This window comes from Mandrillus leucophaeus, unplaced genomic scaffold (assembly GCF_000951045.1).
Source record: "Mandrillus leucophaeus isolate KB7577 unplaced genomic scaffold, Mleu.le_1.0 Scaffold402, whole genome shotgun sequence".
Classification (NCBI taxonomy): Eukaryota; Metazoa; Chordata; class Mammalia; order Primates; family Cercopithecidae; genus Mandrillus; species Mandrillus leucophaeus.
In genome coordinates, this window is record NW_012104277.1 from 628,065 (window position 1) to 644,286 (window position 16,222).

General features: G+C 39.2%; 1 protein-coding gene across 1 annotated transcript in view; it reads right to left on the bottom strand.

Annotated features, from left to right (window-relative positions):
• Positions 1–16,222, bottom strand: part of SPG11 (spastic paraplegia 11 (autosomal recessive)) — a 121,616-nt gene that overhangs the window by 101,869 nt on the left and 3,525 nt on the right. Inside the window, exons 3-7 of the mRNA XM_011992084.1 lie at positions 14,914–15,138; positions 12,908–13,109; positions 7,947–8,084; positions 6,997–7,445; positions 4,693–4,838 (exon numbers count right to left, since the gene is read on the bottom strand). Of these exons, the coding sequence (XP_011847474.1) occupies positions 4,693–4,838; positions 6,997–7,445; positions 7,947–8,084; positions 12,908–13,109; positions 14,914–15,138 (1,160 nt within the window). The remainder of the gene's footprint in view (positions 1–4,692; positions 4,839–6,996; positions 7,446–7,946; positions 8,085–12,907; positions 13,110–14,913; positions 15,139–16,222) is intronic.

Genomic DNA, 16,222 nt, shown 5'->3' on the forward strand with positions numbered 1-16,222 from the left:
AAAAAAAAAAAAAAAAAAGAATGCAAAAGAATGAAGGTGGACTCCTCCTTCATACCATATAAGAAATTGAACTTAAAGTGCATAATAAACCTAACTGTAAGAGCTAAAACTATAAAACCCTTTTAAGAGTAAATCTGCACCATCTCAGATTAGGCAATGGTTTCTTAGATTCAACACCAAAAGCAAAAATGACCCCCTCTTCCCCCCAAAAAAGATACATTGATTTCATAAGAATAAAACACTTTTGTGTTTCAAAGGACACCATCTAGAAGGTGAAAAGCCCAAAAAACTGAGGAGGAACTCCTCCCCAACTCATTCTATGAGGCCAGCATCATTCTAATACCAAAACAGAGACATAACAAAAAGAGAAAACCAGGCCAATATCCTTAATGAATATAGATATAAAAATTCTCCACAAAATACTAGCAAACTGAATCCAGTAATACATCAAAAAGCTAATCCAACAGAATCAAGTAGGCTTTATCCCTGGTATGCAAGACTGCTTCAACATATGCAATCAATAAATGTGATTCATCACATAAACAGAAGTAAAAACAAAAACCATTGCTTGCTCCTCAAGTAATCCTCCCTTCAACATCCCTTCATGTTAAAAACCCTCAACAGACTAGGCATTGAAGAAACATATCTCAAAATATCAAAAGCCATTTATGAAAAACCCTTAGCCAACATCATACTGAATGGGCAAAAGCTGGAAGCATTCCCCATGAGAACCACAACAAGACAAAAATGTCTACTCTCACCACTCCTATTCAACATAGTACTAGATGTCCTACCAGATCAGGCAAGAGAAAGAAATATAAGGCATCCAAATAGGAAGAGAGGAAGTAAAACTACCTCTGTTTGCAGCTGACATGATTCTATACCTAGAACACCCCCCATAGTCTCTGTTCAAAAGCTCCTAGATCTGATAAACAACTTTAGCAAAATTTCAGGACACAAAATCAATGTAAAAAAAATCAGCAGCATTTCTATACACCAACAATGTCCAAGTTGGGAGCCTAATAAAGAATGCAATCCCATTCACAAAAGTCACAGAAAGAATAAAATACCTAGAAATACAGTTAGATGAAAAGTCTCTACAATGAGAATTACAGAACAATGCTGAAAGAAATTAGAGATGACACAAACAAATGGAAAAACATCCCATGCTCATGGATAGGAAGAATCAATATTGTTAAAATGCCCAAACTCCCTATTCAATTAATGTGCTGGGATAAATGGTTAGCCATATGCACATGATTGAAACTGAACCCCTTTCTTATACCATATACAAAAATCAACTCAAGTTTGATTAAATACTTAAAAGTAAAACCTAAAACTTTAAAAACCCTGGAAGATAACCTAGAAAATACCATTCTGGACATAGGCTCTGGCAAAGATTTCATCACAAAGATGCCAAAAGCAATTGCAACAAAAACCAAAAATTGACAAATGGGACCTAATTAAACCAAAGAGTTTCTGCAGAGCAAAATAAATTATCAATAGAGTAAACAGACCACCTAGAGAATAAGACCAAATATTTGCAAACCATGCATCTGACAAAAAGGCCTAATATCCAGAATCTATAAGGAACTTAAATTAACAAGCAAAAAATAACCACATTAAAAAGCAGGCAAAGGACATGAACACACACTTTTCAAAAGAAGACATACACATGACCAACAAGCATATGAAAAAATGCTCAGTATCACTTATCATTAGAGAAATGCAAATCAAAACCACAATGAGATACCATCTCACACCAGTCAGAATGGCTATTACTAAAAAGCCAAAAAATAACAGGTGCTAGTGAGGTTGCAGAGAAAAGGGAAAGCTTACACACTGCTGGTGGGAATGTAAATTAGCTCAGCCATTGTGGAAAGCAGTTTGGCGATTTCTCAAAGAAGATAGTTAAAGCAGAACTATCATTCAACCCAGCAATCCCATTATTGGGTATATAACCAAAGGAATATAAATCATTCTACCATAAAGATACATGCACAAATATATTCCTCACAGCACTATTGACAATGGCAAAGACATGGAATCAACCTAAATGCCCATGATTGGCATTTAGGTTGGCACACTGGTATATTAGTCTGTCCTCACACAGCTGTAAATATACTACCTGAGAAGAGAGGTTTAACTGACTCACAGTTCTGCATGGCCAGGAGGCCTCAGGAAACTTATAATCATAGTGGAACGTGAAGGGGAAGCAAGGCATGTCTTACATGGTGGCAGGAGAGAGAGCACAGGGGAAAACTGCCACTTTTAAACTATCAGATCTCTTGAGAACTCACTATCACGAGAACAGCATGGGGGAAACTGCTCCCATGATCCAATCACCTCCCTCCCTTGACACATAGGGATTACAATTCAAGATGAGATTTGGCTGGGGATACAGAGTCAAACCATATCAATTGGATAAAGAATTTGTGATACATATACACCACAGAATACTATGCAGTCATAAAAAAGAACGAGGTCATGTCCTTTGCAGCAACATGGATGGAGCTAGAGGCCATTATCCTAAGTGAATTAATGCAGGAACAGAAAATCAGATACTGGGTGTTCTCACTTATAAGTGGGAGCTAAACATAGCACACACGAACAAAAAGAAGTGAACAACAGACACTGGGGCTTACTTGAGGGTGGAGGGTAGGAGGAAGGTGAGGATTGAAAACTACCTATCAGGTACTATGCTTATTACCTGAGTGATGAAATAACCTGTACACCAAACCTCCATGATATGCAATTTACCTATGTGACAAACCTGCAAATGTACCCCGAACCTAAAATAAAAGTTAAAAAAAATTTAAAAAGAAGGTGAAATAACAACTCAAAGAATGGGAGAAAGTATTTGTAAATCATGTATGTCATAGGGTCTAGCATCCAGAATATATAAAGAACTCTCAGAACTCAATAAAAAGACAACCTAATTCTAAAAAGGGGCAAAGTAATTCAATAGACATTTCTCCAAAGAAGACACACAAATAGCCAATAAGCATATGAAAACATGTTCAACATGTTTAGTCATTATTAAAAAACAAATGAAAACCACAATGAGATGCCATTTCATTTTGAGTTCACACTGACTAGGATGGCTAGAATAAAAAACAGACAACAAGTGTTAGCTAAGATGTGCAGCTAGCAGAACCCTCATATATTGCTGATGGGAATGTAAAATGGTGCATTAACTGTGGAAAAGAGTTTGGGGATTCCCCAAAAATAATAAATGACCCAGTAATTCCACAGCCAGGTATATACCCAAGAGAAATGAAGACATATGTCAACACAAAAGCTTGTACACAAATGTCCATAGCAGGATTATTCATAATGGCCAGAAAGTGGAGACAACCCAAATGTCCATCAGCTGATGAATGGATAAACAAAAAGCAGTATATATTGATAAAATGGAATATTCAGCCATAAAAATGAATGAAGTTGTAGTGACGCATGCTACAACATGAACTTTGAAAACATGCTAGGTCAAACATGCCAGTCACAAAGGTCACACATTTTATGATTCCATTTACATGAAATGTCCAGAATAGAAAAATCTAGTCAGAAAGTAGATTGGTGTTTAAGACGTGGAGACAACAGGAAATAGGGAGTGGCCACTAATGGTTATGGAGTTTCTTTTTGAGGTGATGAAAATGTTCTGAATTAGTGATGATGGCTGCACAACTCTGAATATACCAAAGGCCATTGAGTTGTACACTTGAAAAGGGTGAATTTTATGGGTATGTGATTATATCTCAATAAAGCTGTCATTTAAAGAAATTGGCACATAACATTATTAACTTCAGGGACTGTGTGGTATAGCAAAAGGTACCCTGCCCTTGATTCTAGCTCCTGTCTTTATTAATATGGCTCTGGGTCACCCACTCAATCACTGAGAGCCTAAGTTTCTTCATCTGCAAAATAAAAATAATATAAACTACCCAATCTGTCTCATGTGGTTCTTTTGGGACAAAATTAGATATTGCATGTAAAAGAGTGTTTGTGAATTATAAAATGCTGCATAAATTCAGGTTATGTCTCTTCTGAAGTTGGATTAGAATAGTAGGAAGCAGGCCGCGTGCAGTGGCTCACTTCTCTTATTCCAGCATTCTGGGACACAGCGAGCGAATCACTTGAAATTAGGAGTTCGAGACCAGCCATGGCCAACAAGGCAAAACCCTGCCTCTACCAAAAAATACAAAAATTAGCTGGGCATGGTGATGTGTGCCTGCAGTCCCAGCTACTGGGGAGGCTGAGGTGGGAGAATCACTTGAACCAGGGAGGCGGAGGTTGCAGTGAGTCTAGATTGTACTACTGCACTCCAGCCTGGGCAACAGAGTGAGACCCTGTGTCAAAAAAAAAAAAAAAAAGTAGGAAGCATAAGGTAGGAATAAAAGATCATTACTGTTCAAGCTTTCCATAACTTATTTCCACTCCATTTAGTCTCATTAACTTAATGTTGCCTCCATTTCCTGTACCTTTTTCTTACCATCTACTATAATCTTGTATCGTATAAAGCCAAAAAGTTGAGTTAGGGTACTGAAACAGCCAGAACTGTTTAAATAGATATGCAAAGGCCATAGTTCTTTTTGTTGCTAAATTAAATGAATTCTCTCAAATCCTAAATCGAATAAAAGCATATAACACAAAATAATTAAGTAATGTTCTACGGGCATTTAATTCTGTTACCTCTAGTGCATGTATGGGAATGGAGCACCTCCCCCAGCCATTGAGATGACAAAGAATGTCCACAGTGCTGGCACTTCCATGGATCATGAGTCTGTTTAAAAACTCTTCTTGTGTCAAACCAAACAAAATCAGAGAGAGTCCTTTCTCTATAGGAAAAATAAAAGTTAGCTTTAATAAATTAGATTAGATCTTAGGATTATGATTTAGGAATTAATTTTTAATTACCCAATACTTCAGTACTATAATTACAAATATATTTACTGGATATCACGTACTAAAATGACCTTAATTAACTCATCATGATTTTTCAACATTTTTAAAGGACAGTTTTTTGGGTTTTTCCTTTTTGGAGAGAGTCTCCCTCCATTGCCCAGGCTGGAGGGCAGTGGTGTGATCATAGCTCACTGCAGCCTCAGACTCCTGGCCTCAAGCAATCCTCCCACCTCAGCCTCTGGAGTAGCCGGAATTACAGCTTCGTGCCATCACACCCAGCTAATTTTTTAAAAATCGTTTTGCTAATTTAAAAAAATTTTTAAATTATTTTGTAGCAATAGGGTTTCACTTTGTTTCCCAGGCTGGTCTCAAACTCCTGGCTTCAAGTGATCCTCCCACCTTGGCCTCCCAAAGTGCTTTGATTACAGGCATGAGCCACTGCACCCACCAAGAAAATTTATCTTTAAAACACTGACCACAAGGCAAATTCTTTTAAGAGCAATGCATTTTATGAAATAGCACAAATTGGCTGGGCACAGTGGCTCCTGCCTGTAATATCAGCACTTTGGGAGGCCAAGGTGGGCAGATCACCTGAGGTCAGGAGTTTGGGACCAGTCTGGTCAACATGATGAAACCCCATCTCTACCAAAAATAAACAAAAATTTAGCTGGGTGTGGTGGCAGGCGCCTGTAATCCCAGCTACTGGAGGCTGAGGCAGGAGAATCGCTTGAACCTGGGAGGCGGAGGGCAGTGAACCGAGATCACACCATTGCACTCCAGTCAGGGAGACTCCATATCAGGAAAAAAAAAAAAAAAGCACTAAATCCCACATATCTACTTTATTTTATCTTGCATAACCAATCATGGAACCTTTAATCACTTAGAGATGTCAGATTTCTGGTTTATCATTATAAAATAATTCACAGCTTATTCCTGACACATAGAAATACAAGACTACCAAAATTTGAGTATAGAAGAAACACATGGTTAATTCCAATCACAACATTCAATGCCTTTGTAGAACACAGATTCTGCAGTGAATGAATACATATCTGAAATATCAAAATGTCCCATGCCTACAGGGGCCTAGCAGGTAGTGAGAGAAGTGAAAGAAAAACCTAATCAGAAATAAAATGGCTCATGCCAGGCATAGTGGCTCACGCCTGTAATCCTAGCACTTCGGGAGGCAAAGCCGGGAGGATCACTTGAGCTCAGGAGTTTGAGACCAACCTGGGCAAGGTAGTGAGACCTCACCTCTATTAAAAAATGAAAGTACAGCCAGGCATGGTGGCTCACACCTATAATCCCAGCACTTTGGGAGGCTGAGGCAGGTGGACTGTTTGAGGTCAGGCATTTGAGACCAGTCTGGTCAGCACTGCGAGACCTCATCTCTACTAAAAATACAAAAATTAGCTGGGCGTGGTGGTGCGTGCCTGTAGTCCCAGCTACTCTGGAGGGAGGTGGAGGTTGCAGTGAGCCAAGATCGCACCACTGCACCCCAGCCTGGGCGAGAGTGAGACTCTGTCTAAAAAAAAAAATTTAAAAAAAAGAGAGAGAAATAAAATGGCCCATCTAAGAGAATGATTGAAACACAGCTCCAACCCATAAGTTAACTATGCAGGAATGCAGGCCCAGTGTTGCCAGATCTTATAATTTTCAGTAACAGCTGGAAATTAGAATTTGTGTGAAACCCTCTAATTATGAATGTTTATAATCTTTTTTAAAAGCCTAGACAGTGCAAGCCAAGCAAAATAAATATGCAGTTCATACATGGCCCATGAGCAGCTAGCTTACAACCTCTGCTTGTCAAGTCAAACGAAGACTCTTTGAGTTTAAAAAAATAATAATAATAAACTTCATTTCTCTCAAACTTTCTCTGACTTAGTATCTTAGCATTTAGCTGGGCAGAAATGACGTTAATTAAAAGCCAAACATATGAGACACTATTACCAAGAATAACAAGAACCTTCCTCTATAAACAATTATAATACCACTTAAAGGTGAGGCAGGCACTGAGGCAGAAGCAAAATACAGTAGGAAAGCATACATCTCAGCAATGGTGAATTTCAGTCTGATACAAGACAGTCTCACCTGTCAAAACAAAGCACAGTTGCTGCTCTCCACTACTGTCTACAGGAACACACTTTCTGCCAAGGGAAAAACACTGCATGCCCTGGTTCTCCAAATCCCAGAGGGTAATGGTATAGCCCATCCTTTCCACTTCCCAAGTAAACAGTGCAGTGAATCCTGTCACAGACACACATTTAAGATCTATGGGTTCCTCTTGTTCACCGATGTGCATTATCTTCCATGATCTTCCTGGATCACTGGTCTTGGCATGATCTTTCCGTAGAAAATTATATTGCCCATGTATTATGTCCTGTGGAATGAAAGCCCAGCTCTGCACACTTGTACTGTGGTTACCACATTCAGGTGACTCTGAATGCAAAATATCCTGGAACCATGGAGCACAACAGGAAACCTCCAGTTTGGAGTTCTTTATTGTTTCATTCAATGATGATAGCTGGGCTTTCCAAGACCTGGAAAACAAGGTAAAATATAACTTAACACCTGTCACAGTAAAAGGCACTATGTGAAACACTAAACCAGGGCAAAGACGTTCTTAAGAAAAAAAAGTGGCTGGGCGCGGTGGCTCACGCCTGTAATCCCAGCACTTTGGGAGGCCGAGATGGGCGGATCACAAGGTCAGGAGATCGAGACCATCCTGGCTAACACAGTGAAACCCCGTCTCTACTAAAAGTACAAAAAACTAGCCGGGCAAGGTGGCGGGCGCCTGTGGTCCCAGCTACTCGGGAGGCTGAGGCAGGAGAATGGCGTAAACCCAGGAGGCGGAGCTTGTAGTGAGCCGAGTTCGCGCCACTGCACTCCAGCCTGGGTGACAGAGCAAAGACTCCGTCTCAAAAAAAAAAAAAAAAAAAAAAAAAAAGTATCTACCAAATAAAGACCTTTAATGAAAGGGTACAGTGTCAGTATGATAAAAAATAGGAACAATAAACTAAATGAAAAGGAAATTTCTGTACCTATCAATTTGGAAAGAAAACTTGGTCAGTTTCATGTTGTAGGCAGAGTTAACAGGATCATCTTCATCTATCCCCTTAGGTCCTTGAATAGGAAGGTCTTCTAGTGTTCTTTCACACAGTAGGTGTCCTGGGTGTTGCCTACATTTAAAAATAATGATAGCCATATGAAAAAATGATGATCAAACCCAAATTTGTGTTACTATTGCTCCTGTTAAAAATAAGAGACTACAGAGAAGGAATAGTATGGACAACAAATTCCCCAGAAAGGAACTCCTTATCTCCCTTGCTTATGCCGCAGTAATAAAGTCAACTGTAAGAATTTTATTCTATTAAGGGCAGTTAGCTTGATAAAGCAATAAGAACACTTACTGTCTACTGTATTTCAGATGTTATGCTAAACACTTCACACAAACTCTTATTTAAGCCTCTCAACAACCCTGTGAGGTAAATATAACCCCATCTTATAGATTTGGAAACTAAGGTTCAGAAACACTTTGAAACAGACTAATATGACCATCAAGTCTAGTTTTTTTTGTTTTTTTTTGAGACAGAGTCTCACTCTGTCACCCAGGCTGGAGTGCAGTGGCACAATCTCAGTTCACTGCAACCTCTGCCTCCCAGGTTCAAGCAATTCTCCTGTCTTAGCCTCCTGAGTAGCTGGGACTACAGGTGCATGACACCACACCTGGCTTATTTTTGTATTTTTAGTAGAGATGGGGTTTTACCATATATTGGCCAAGCTGGTCTCAAACTCCTGACCTCAAGTGATCCGCCTGCCTCGGCCTCTAGTCCAGATTTTAAAATCACTCATTATACTGCCACCACAAAGTAAGATTTAGGCTTAGACCAGAGGAATGTATAAGAACTAGAAGGCAAAGTATGTGTGTGGCTATAGGTGGGAGAGTATATGTGGAAAAGGGGGGGCTGTTACATTTGAGAAACAAAGAAGGCTAGGGTGGCTAACGTATAGGAAAAATGAAAAGATGGAATGGGATGAGGCTAGAAAGATGGTTCAGGGCCCCAAAGGCTATTAAGAATTTTAAACTTTTATCTGAGGGGGAAAAGGGACCTGAAGAAGGCTTTTAAGCAGAAAAGCAATATGAACAGAGGCAGAAGAGTAGCTAGGGGAACAAGGGGAAGGATTTTATCTCCTCGAGCACTTGCATTATTAAATATTAATCCTTTAAACAACTTGAAGGTAATTTGTTGGCACAACCATATGACACTGTCCCAGGATGATGATGAAAAGAAGTTAGAGAAGGTAGGGTGAAAATGAGAAGATGAATGAGAAAATAGTTCCCCCATCAACAAAATAAAAGGTAGATACCCCTGCCCAGATGTTAATGCCTGGCTACACCTCTGATAAAATATGCATTTTAACAATATCACTCTAGCTACTCTATTGTGGATGGATTTCAGGGGGTAAGAATAGGCATGAGGAGATCAAGTAGGAAACTATTAAAGTAGTTCAATTAAGAGATGATGGTGGCATAGATTAGAGTGACGACGGAAGAGTTGAGAAAAGTGGACAAACAAAAACATTTAGAAGACAGAATGGCTAGGATCTGATGATTAACTGGATGTGGATCTAATACCAAAAAGAAGTTGGAGACACAGCAGTCCCCTCTTATCCACAGCGGATACATTCAAGACACACAGTAGGTACCTGAAACTGCAGATAGTACCAAACCCTATACATACAGTTGACCCTTGAATATCACAGGTTTGAACTCCATGGGTCCACTTATATGATGTTTTTTTCCCAAAAATATATTGGAAAAATTTTTAGAGATTTGCAACAATTTGTTTAAACTCACAAATGAACCATGTAGCCTAGAAATATATTTTTTTCAGACAGGGTCTTGCTCTGTTGCCCAGGCTGGAGTACAGTGGTGCAATGACAGCTCACTGTAGCCTTGATCTCCTGGACTCAAGCAATCCTCCTGCCTCAGCCTCCAGAGTAGCTGAGACCATAGGCATGTACTACCATGCTCAGTTTAGCCTAGAAATATTTTTTAAAATTAAGATTAAGCCAGGTATGTCATGAATGCATAAAAGTTACATAGATCCTACTCTATCATTTTCTACCATAAATTATGCACAAATTGGCCGGGCACAGTGGCTCATGCCTGTAATCCCAGCACCTTGGGAGGCTGAGGCAGGTGGATCACTTGAGGTCAGGAGTTCAAGACCAGCCTGGCTAACATGGCAAAACCCCGTTTCTACTGAAAACACAAAAATTAGCTGGGCTTGGTGGCACACGCCTGTACTCCCGGCTACTTGGGAGGCTGAGACAGGAGAATCACTTGACCTCAGGAGGTGGAGGTTGCAGTGAGCCGAGATTGTACCACTGCACTCCAGCCTGGGCAATAGAGCAAGACTCCGTCTCAAAATTTAAAAAAAACCAAAACCACAAACTTGGCATAAAAAGTTAAGACTGGCTGGGTGCTCATGCCTGTAATTCCAGCATTTTGGGAGGCCAAGGTGGTCGGATCACCTGAGGTCATGAGTTTGAGACCAGCCTGGCCAATGTGGTGAAACCCCGTTTCTACTAAAAATACCAAAAATTACCGGGTGTGGTGGTGGGCGCCTGTAATCCCAGCTACTCAGGAGACTGAGACAGGAGAATCGCTTGAACCCAGGAGGTGGAGGTTGCAGTGAGCTGAGATCACACCATTGCACTCCATCCTGGACAACGAGAGCGAAACTCCATCTCAAAAAAGAAAAAAAAAAGTTAACATTTATCAGAACCTACATACACACTTACAGACTGTACATGATACCATTCAAAGCCAAAGAAAATGTAAACAAATGTCAAGATGCAGTATTAAATAACTATATATAATTAGCTGTAGTGTATACTATACTGCTATAATAATCTCATAGCCACTTCCTGTTGCCATTGCAGTGAGCCCTAGTGTTGTAAATATCTGCTTAAAATGCCATGTGATACTAATAATCTCTGTGTGAGCAGTTCTTCTCTCCAGCAAATTATGTATCACAGTAAAAAGTGATCTCTCTAGCTGGCACGGTGGGTGAACGTATAGTTCCAGCTACTCGGGAGGCTGAGCTGGAGGACTGCTTGGGCCCAGGAATATGAGTCCAGCCTGGGCAACATAGCAAGATCCTGTCTCTAAAATAATAACATAATTTTTAAAAAGTGATTTCTCGTGGTTCTCATATATTTTCATCATGTTTCGTACCATACCATAACCTCGAATAACACCATGGGACCCATATGAAATGTAATGCTGGAAGTGCTCCCAAGCAGAGAAAAGTCATGACATTGTAAAAAAAAACATGAATTGCCTGACATGTACCATGGGTTGAGGTATGCTGATGTGGTTGCTTGCCTTTTCAGACAGACTACTCATCTTGTAAACAGATTATGTAGAGTATCAATACAGTACAGTATTGTACATGTATTTTCTCTTAAGATTTTCTTAACATTTTCTTTTCTGTAGATCACTTTATTGTAAGAATACAGTATAATACATATAACATACAAAATATGTGTTAACCAGCTGTTGATGTTATCAGTAAGGTTTCTGGTCAACAGTAGGCTATTAGTAGCTAAGTTTTGGGGGAGTCAAAAGTCACATGTGGCATCTTGATTGTGCAGGGGGTTGGCATCCCCGAGTTGTTCAAGGGTCAACTGTACTGTTTTTTCCTATGCATACATACCTATAATAAAGTTTAATTTATAAATTAGGCACAGTGAGTAATAACTAACAATAGGACAATTACAAAAATACACTGTAATAAAAGTTATGTGAATGTAGTCTTTCTTAAAATATCTTAGCGTATGTAATATTTCTGAACCACAATTGACCAGGAGAAAGTGTAACTGTGGATAAAGATGACAACTATATAAAAAAGAAGAAATGGAGAAAGGCCCCTAAGAAGGATGGAAGGAATAGGATCTAAAGCATACACAGAGGGATAGGCCTTCATAGGAGGCAAGGTCATCCAAGAAAAGTTGGGAATAAAGAGATTAATGGAGGTTTGAGGAAAATAGAGAAGGTTTAAAAATACGGTTGTAAAGAATGGGCTCATGAAAAATCACTGTAAAATTTCCAAGCAACATTAAGACCAATTAAAGATACTAAGTGTGAACCTAGAGTGGTACCAATTTTCTTTTGTTGTTTTCTACAAGTACTCAGCTGCCTGACTGTAGACACTGTGAAGGCAGAAAAAAAGATTTCAATCAGGGTTGAAATTGTGCCAGACCAAATGCTATCACAGGGCAGGAGCAAGAGTTCAGAGTACATGCAAGAAAGTAACTGGTATGATGAATCACAGAATCTATGCTGGAAAGACAGGGAAGTGAAGATAGGAGGGGGTGAAGAGTAGAAGGTCAATGAATTGGAAATTCCAGTGAGGTCAGAGGATAGGTGAAGTGGGAGTACTTGAGTAAGCAAGCTGGAAAGTTTGGGAAGTTGTGGTCAGAGACTGAGATGTAAAAAGTAGTGACTTGGGGGTGGGCCGACTTCAAATACTGACAAAGCCTTGGGTAATGGCTGTGGAGGTGGAAAGCTAAGGTAAACTGGAAGAAAAAGTCATTGACGATGAATTTAAAGAACAAATCATGAATTTGGGTTCTCAAGGAGCTTATAAACTATGGGAAACATGAGAAAATTAGGCAAATAATATGTCTATACAATTAAGTGCTAAACTGTGGTTTAAAATTGTGTAATTTTGATTTACATGACATAACCCATATATGATAACACATAAGTCAAAATCAAAACTTTGATGAATATGCAAAAATACAAAGGTGGCCAGTGGTCATTTATACATATTATTCCGTAACTACTTTACAATGTATTAGCTAGAACATGATATAACTGAATAGAAAAAGAAACACTAGTTTAAAAAAAAAAAAAAACTAACAAGGATATTTTTAACCTCTTATCAGTCAATTATTTACCTCATATTAGAAACTGCCATCATCTACATACCTGAAATACAAATTTAAGTTAAGAGCAATTGCAGAGTTGGATGAACTGACAATCACTACAACATCGAGGTCTTGAGACACTTTCAGTGAAGTAAATGAAGAAATTTTGGCTGGCTCCTGTTGCTGCTCATTACACATATCTTCTTCGTGAAGTGCTAAATCCACATGAGCTACATATGTACCATCCACAACATCAAAAATGTCTTTGAGTTAGAGTTAAAAGAAAATGCCAGTTTTATAAGTATGACTAACCATTTAAAGCACAGGTTGGGATAAAGCTATAGACTTTATCACTCCAATTTTGTAGGTGTAACAAGAAGACTGAAAACTGAGGCAAGTCCCCATTATAACAATCAGATGACTACGAAGTTGGTGGTACCATAAAGAACCTGATACCAAGTTCTTCAACAATACCTGCTGAACATCTACTGTGGGCCGCGCCCAGAGGCACTACTATTTTCTAACAGCACTGGCTAAGAGATGAGGTAAACCTAATATATTTTATGCAACCCAATACTGTCTATCCAAAGTATTATCAACATGCAGTCCGTATAAAAACTGAGGCATTTTATGTTCTTTCTCTTGTATAAATGTTCAAAGTCTGGTATTTTACACTTACAGCACATCTTAATTTGGATACTAAATTTTCATCAGAAATATCTGATCTGTATTGAGACTTCATAAAATTTAAGGTTGAAAGTTGGAACAAGTAAAGTTGTAACAAACATCCTTAAAACTTCTCCAATGACTGAACTGAGTATCAGCTTTTAAATCTAAAGTAATAAAAATTAGCTGGGCATGGCGGCTCATGCCTATAGTCTCAGCTACTTGGGAGGCTAAGGCATGAGAATCGCTTGAGCCCAGGAGGCAGAGGTTGCAGTGAACCAAGATTACGCCACTGCACTCCAGCCTGGGTGAGAGTGAGACCCTGTCTCAGGAGAAGAAAAAAATTTTAATTACACAAAATTAAGAATTCAATTCCCAAGTTACGCTAGCCAATTTAATATGCTCAAAGCCACATATGCTTAATGCCTACTGTTTTGGACAGTGCAGTTCCATAACCCGGCAACAAAAATTGTTAATCTAGTACTTATGATATTTTTGCAAAAATTATATACCTATTACAAAATATAAAAAACCTTCTTTCAATTCAGAAACTAAAGTTTCAAAATCATAAAGGGTAATTTGTCAAATCTTCAGAATAATTTTGCTGATGACCAATATATCTGCTGGAGACAATGAACCCATATTTTCCAAGATCAAATTAACGATGGCTAAGCAAATATTCATTAATACGATGGAAACATCATTAGAGACAAGAGGTAGATTATATTTACACATGAAAAGATATGTATCACAACATAAGCACTTTTTTTTTTTTAAGACCATCTCGCTCTGTTGCCCAGGTTGGAGTGCAGTGGTACCATCTGGGCTCACTACAACCTCCGCCTCCCAGGTTCAAGCAATTCTCCTGCCTCAGCCTCCTGAGTAGCTGGGATTACAGGTATGCACCACCATGCCTAGCTAACCTTTTTGTATTTTTAGCAGAGATGGGGTTTCACCATATTGGCCAGGCTGGTCTCGAACTCCTGATCTTGTTATCCACCCACCTCAGCCTCCCAAAGTGCTGGGATTACAGGCGTGAGCCACCACGTCTGGCCACATTAAGCACACAGTAGATATTCAAGAAATACATTTTGAATAAATAGGTAAAGAAGAGAATATACAATTTTAAAAGAACGCAAATTCATATGATTAAGACTACTAAAAATGTACATACTGGAAAATATAATATATAGTATATATCCTATATATTCAAATAGAATATAAAGTAGATTACAATTTAGTATTTTAAGTTTATGAGGATCTTTTTCCATGAAAAGTTTTACTGAAAAATTAACCATGCTCCCTATATCCCAGCCCCCAAAACTAAAGCCTAAAAAGGCTCATCTTTCTAGGTATTTTTCTCCTCTACATGTCAATCAACACTTCTACCACCAAGGATACAGATCCAGCCTAAACTACTCAAAACAAAAAGAATTCCTCTGCAGAGCTGCGTGTCAATAATCATGTCCACTGCCTGTGCAGGCAAAGGTAGTGTGAAACAGTTGAGTACTCTAATTGCAGCATCTCTTTCAGGAAATATAATATGTAGGATGATACATTTGTTGATGAACAACAATGATGTGTTATTGTGAAATGACAGGATTCTCAAAGACAGTAAGGAAATACCTACAAAACAAAAGGATATTATTTCAAACTCATTGGTCACAATTTTACAACTGGTACATTTGATTTTATAAACCTAACAAAAAAGTAAAACAAAAAAGGAACTAGACTTAGTCTAACTCTACGCAGTTATGGTTCACACCCACCTAAGGAAGTAGTCATTGGGAAGTGGGTAAGAGGATGAATAAAGATGGCCTGCAATGTCTCTGGTTCCGTTTATGCTACTCTGATAGCACACTAGAAGGAATATTCAAAAAAATCAACTTGTCCATGGGACCCCATAAGAACAATCACATTTTTTTGTTGTTGTTTTTTTTGAGACGGAGTCTCACTCTGTCACCCAGGCTGGAGTGCAGTGGCGTGATCTCGGCTCACTGCAAGCTCCGTCTCTCGGGTTCACACCATTCTATTGCCTCAGCCTCCCGAGTAGCTGGGACTACAGGCGCCCACCACCACACCCGGCTAATTTTTTATATTTTCAGTAGAGATGGGGTTTCACTGTGTTAGCCAGGATGGTCTTGATCTCCTGACCTCATGATCCGCCCGCCTTGGCCTCCCAAAGTGCTGGGATTACAGGCATGAGCCACTGTACCCGGCCTTTTTTTAAAAAAAAAAGAAAAAAAGAAGAAACCTTATAATCAAGGGTGAAGAGTATGTTACTGCTTTAAAAAGAGGCCTGAGTGCTTTGATTTCTGCTCCCTGCAGTCAACAGCTCTATAAGCAGTGTAGATCAGCACTGTCAAATAGAAATATAATGTAAGCCACATACATGCCTTAAAATTTTCTAGCAGGGGTGGCTCACACCTGTAATCTCAGCACTTTGGGAGGCCCACGTGGGCGGATCACTTGAGGTTAGGAGTTTGAGACCAGCCTGGCCAACATGGCGAAACCCTGCCTCTACTAAAAATATAAAAATTAGCCAGGTGTGGTGGCGGGCACCTGTAGTTCGAGCTACTCGGGAGGATGAGGCACGAGAATCGCTTGAACTGGGGAAGCGAAGGTTGCAGTGAGCTAAGATGACACCACTGCACTCCAGACTGGGTGACAGAGTGAGACTCTGTCTCAAAAAAATAAAATAAAATAAAAA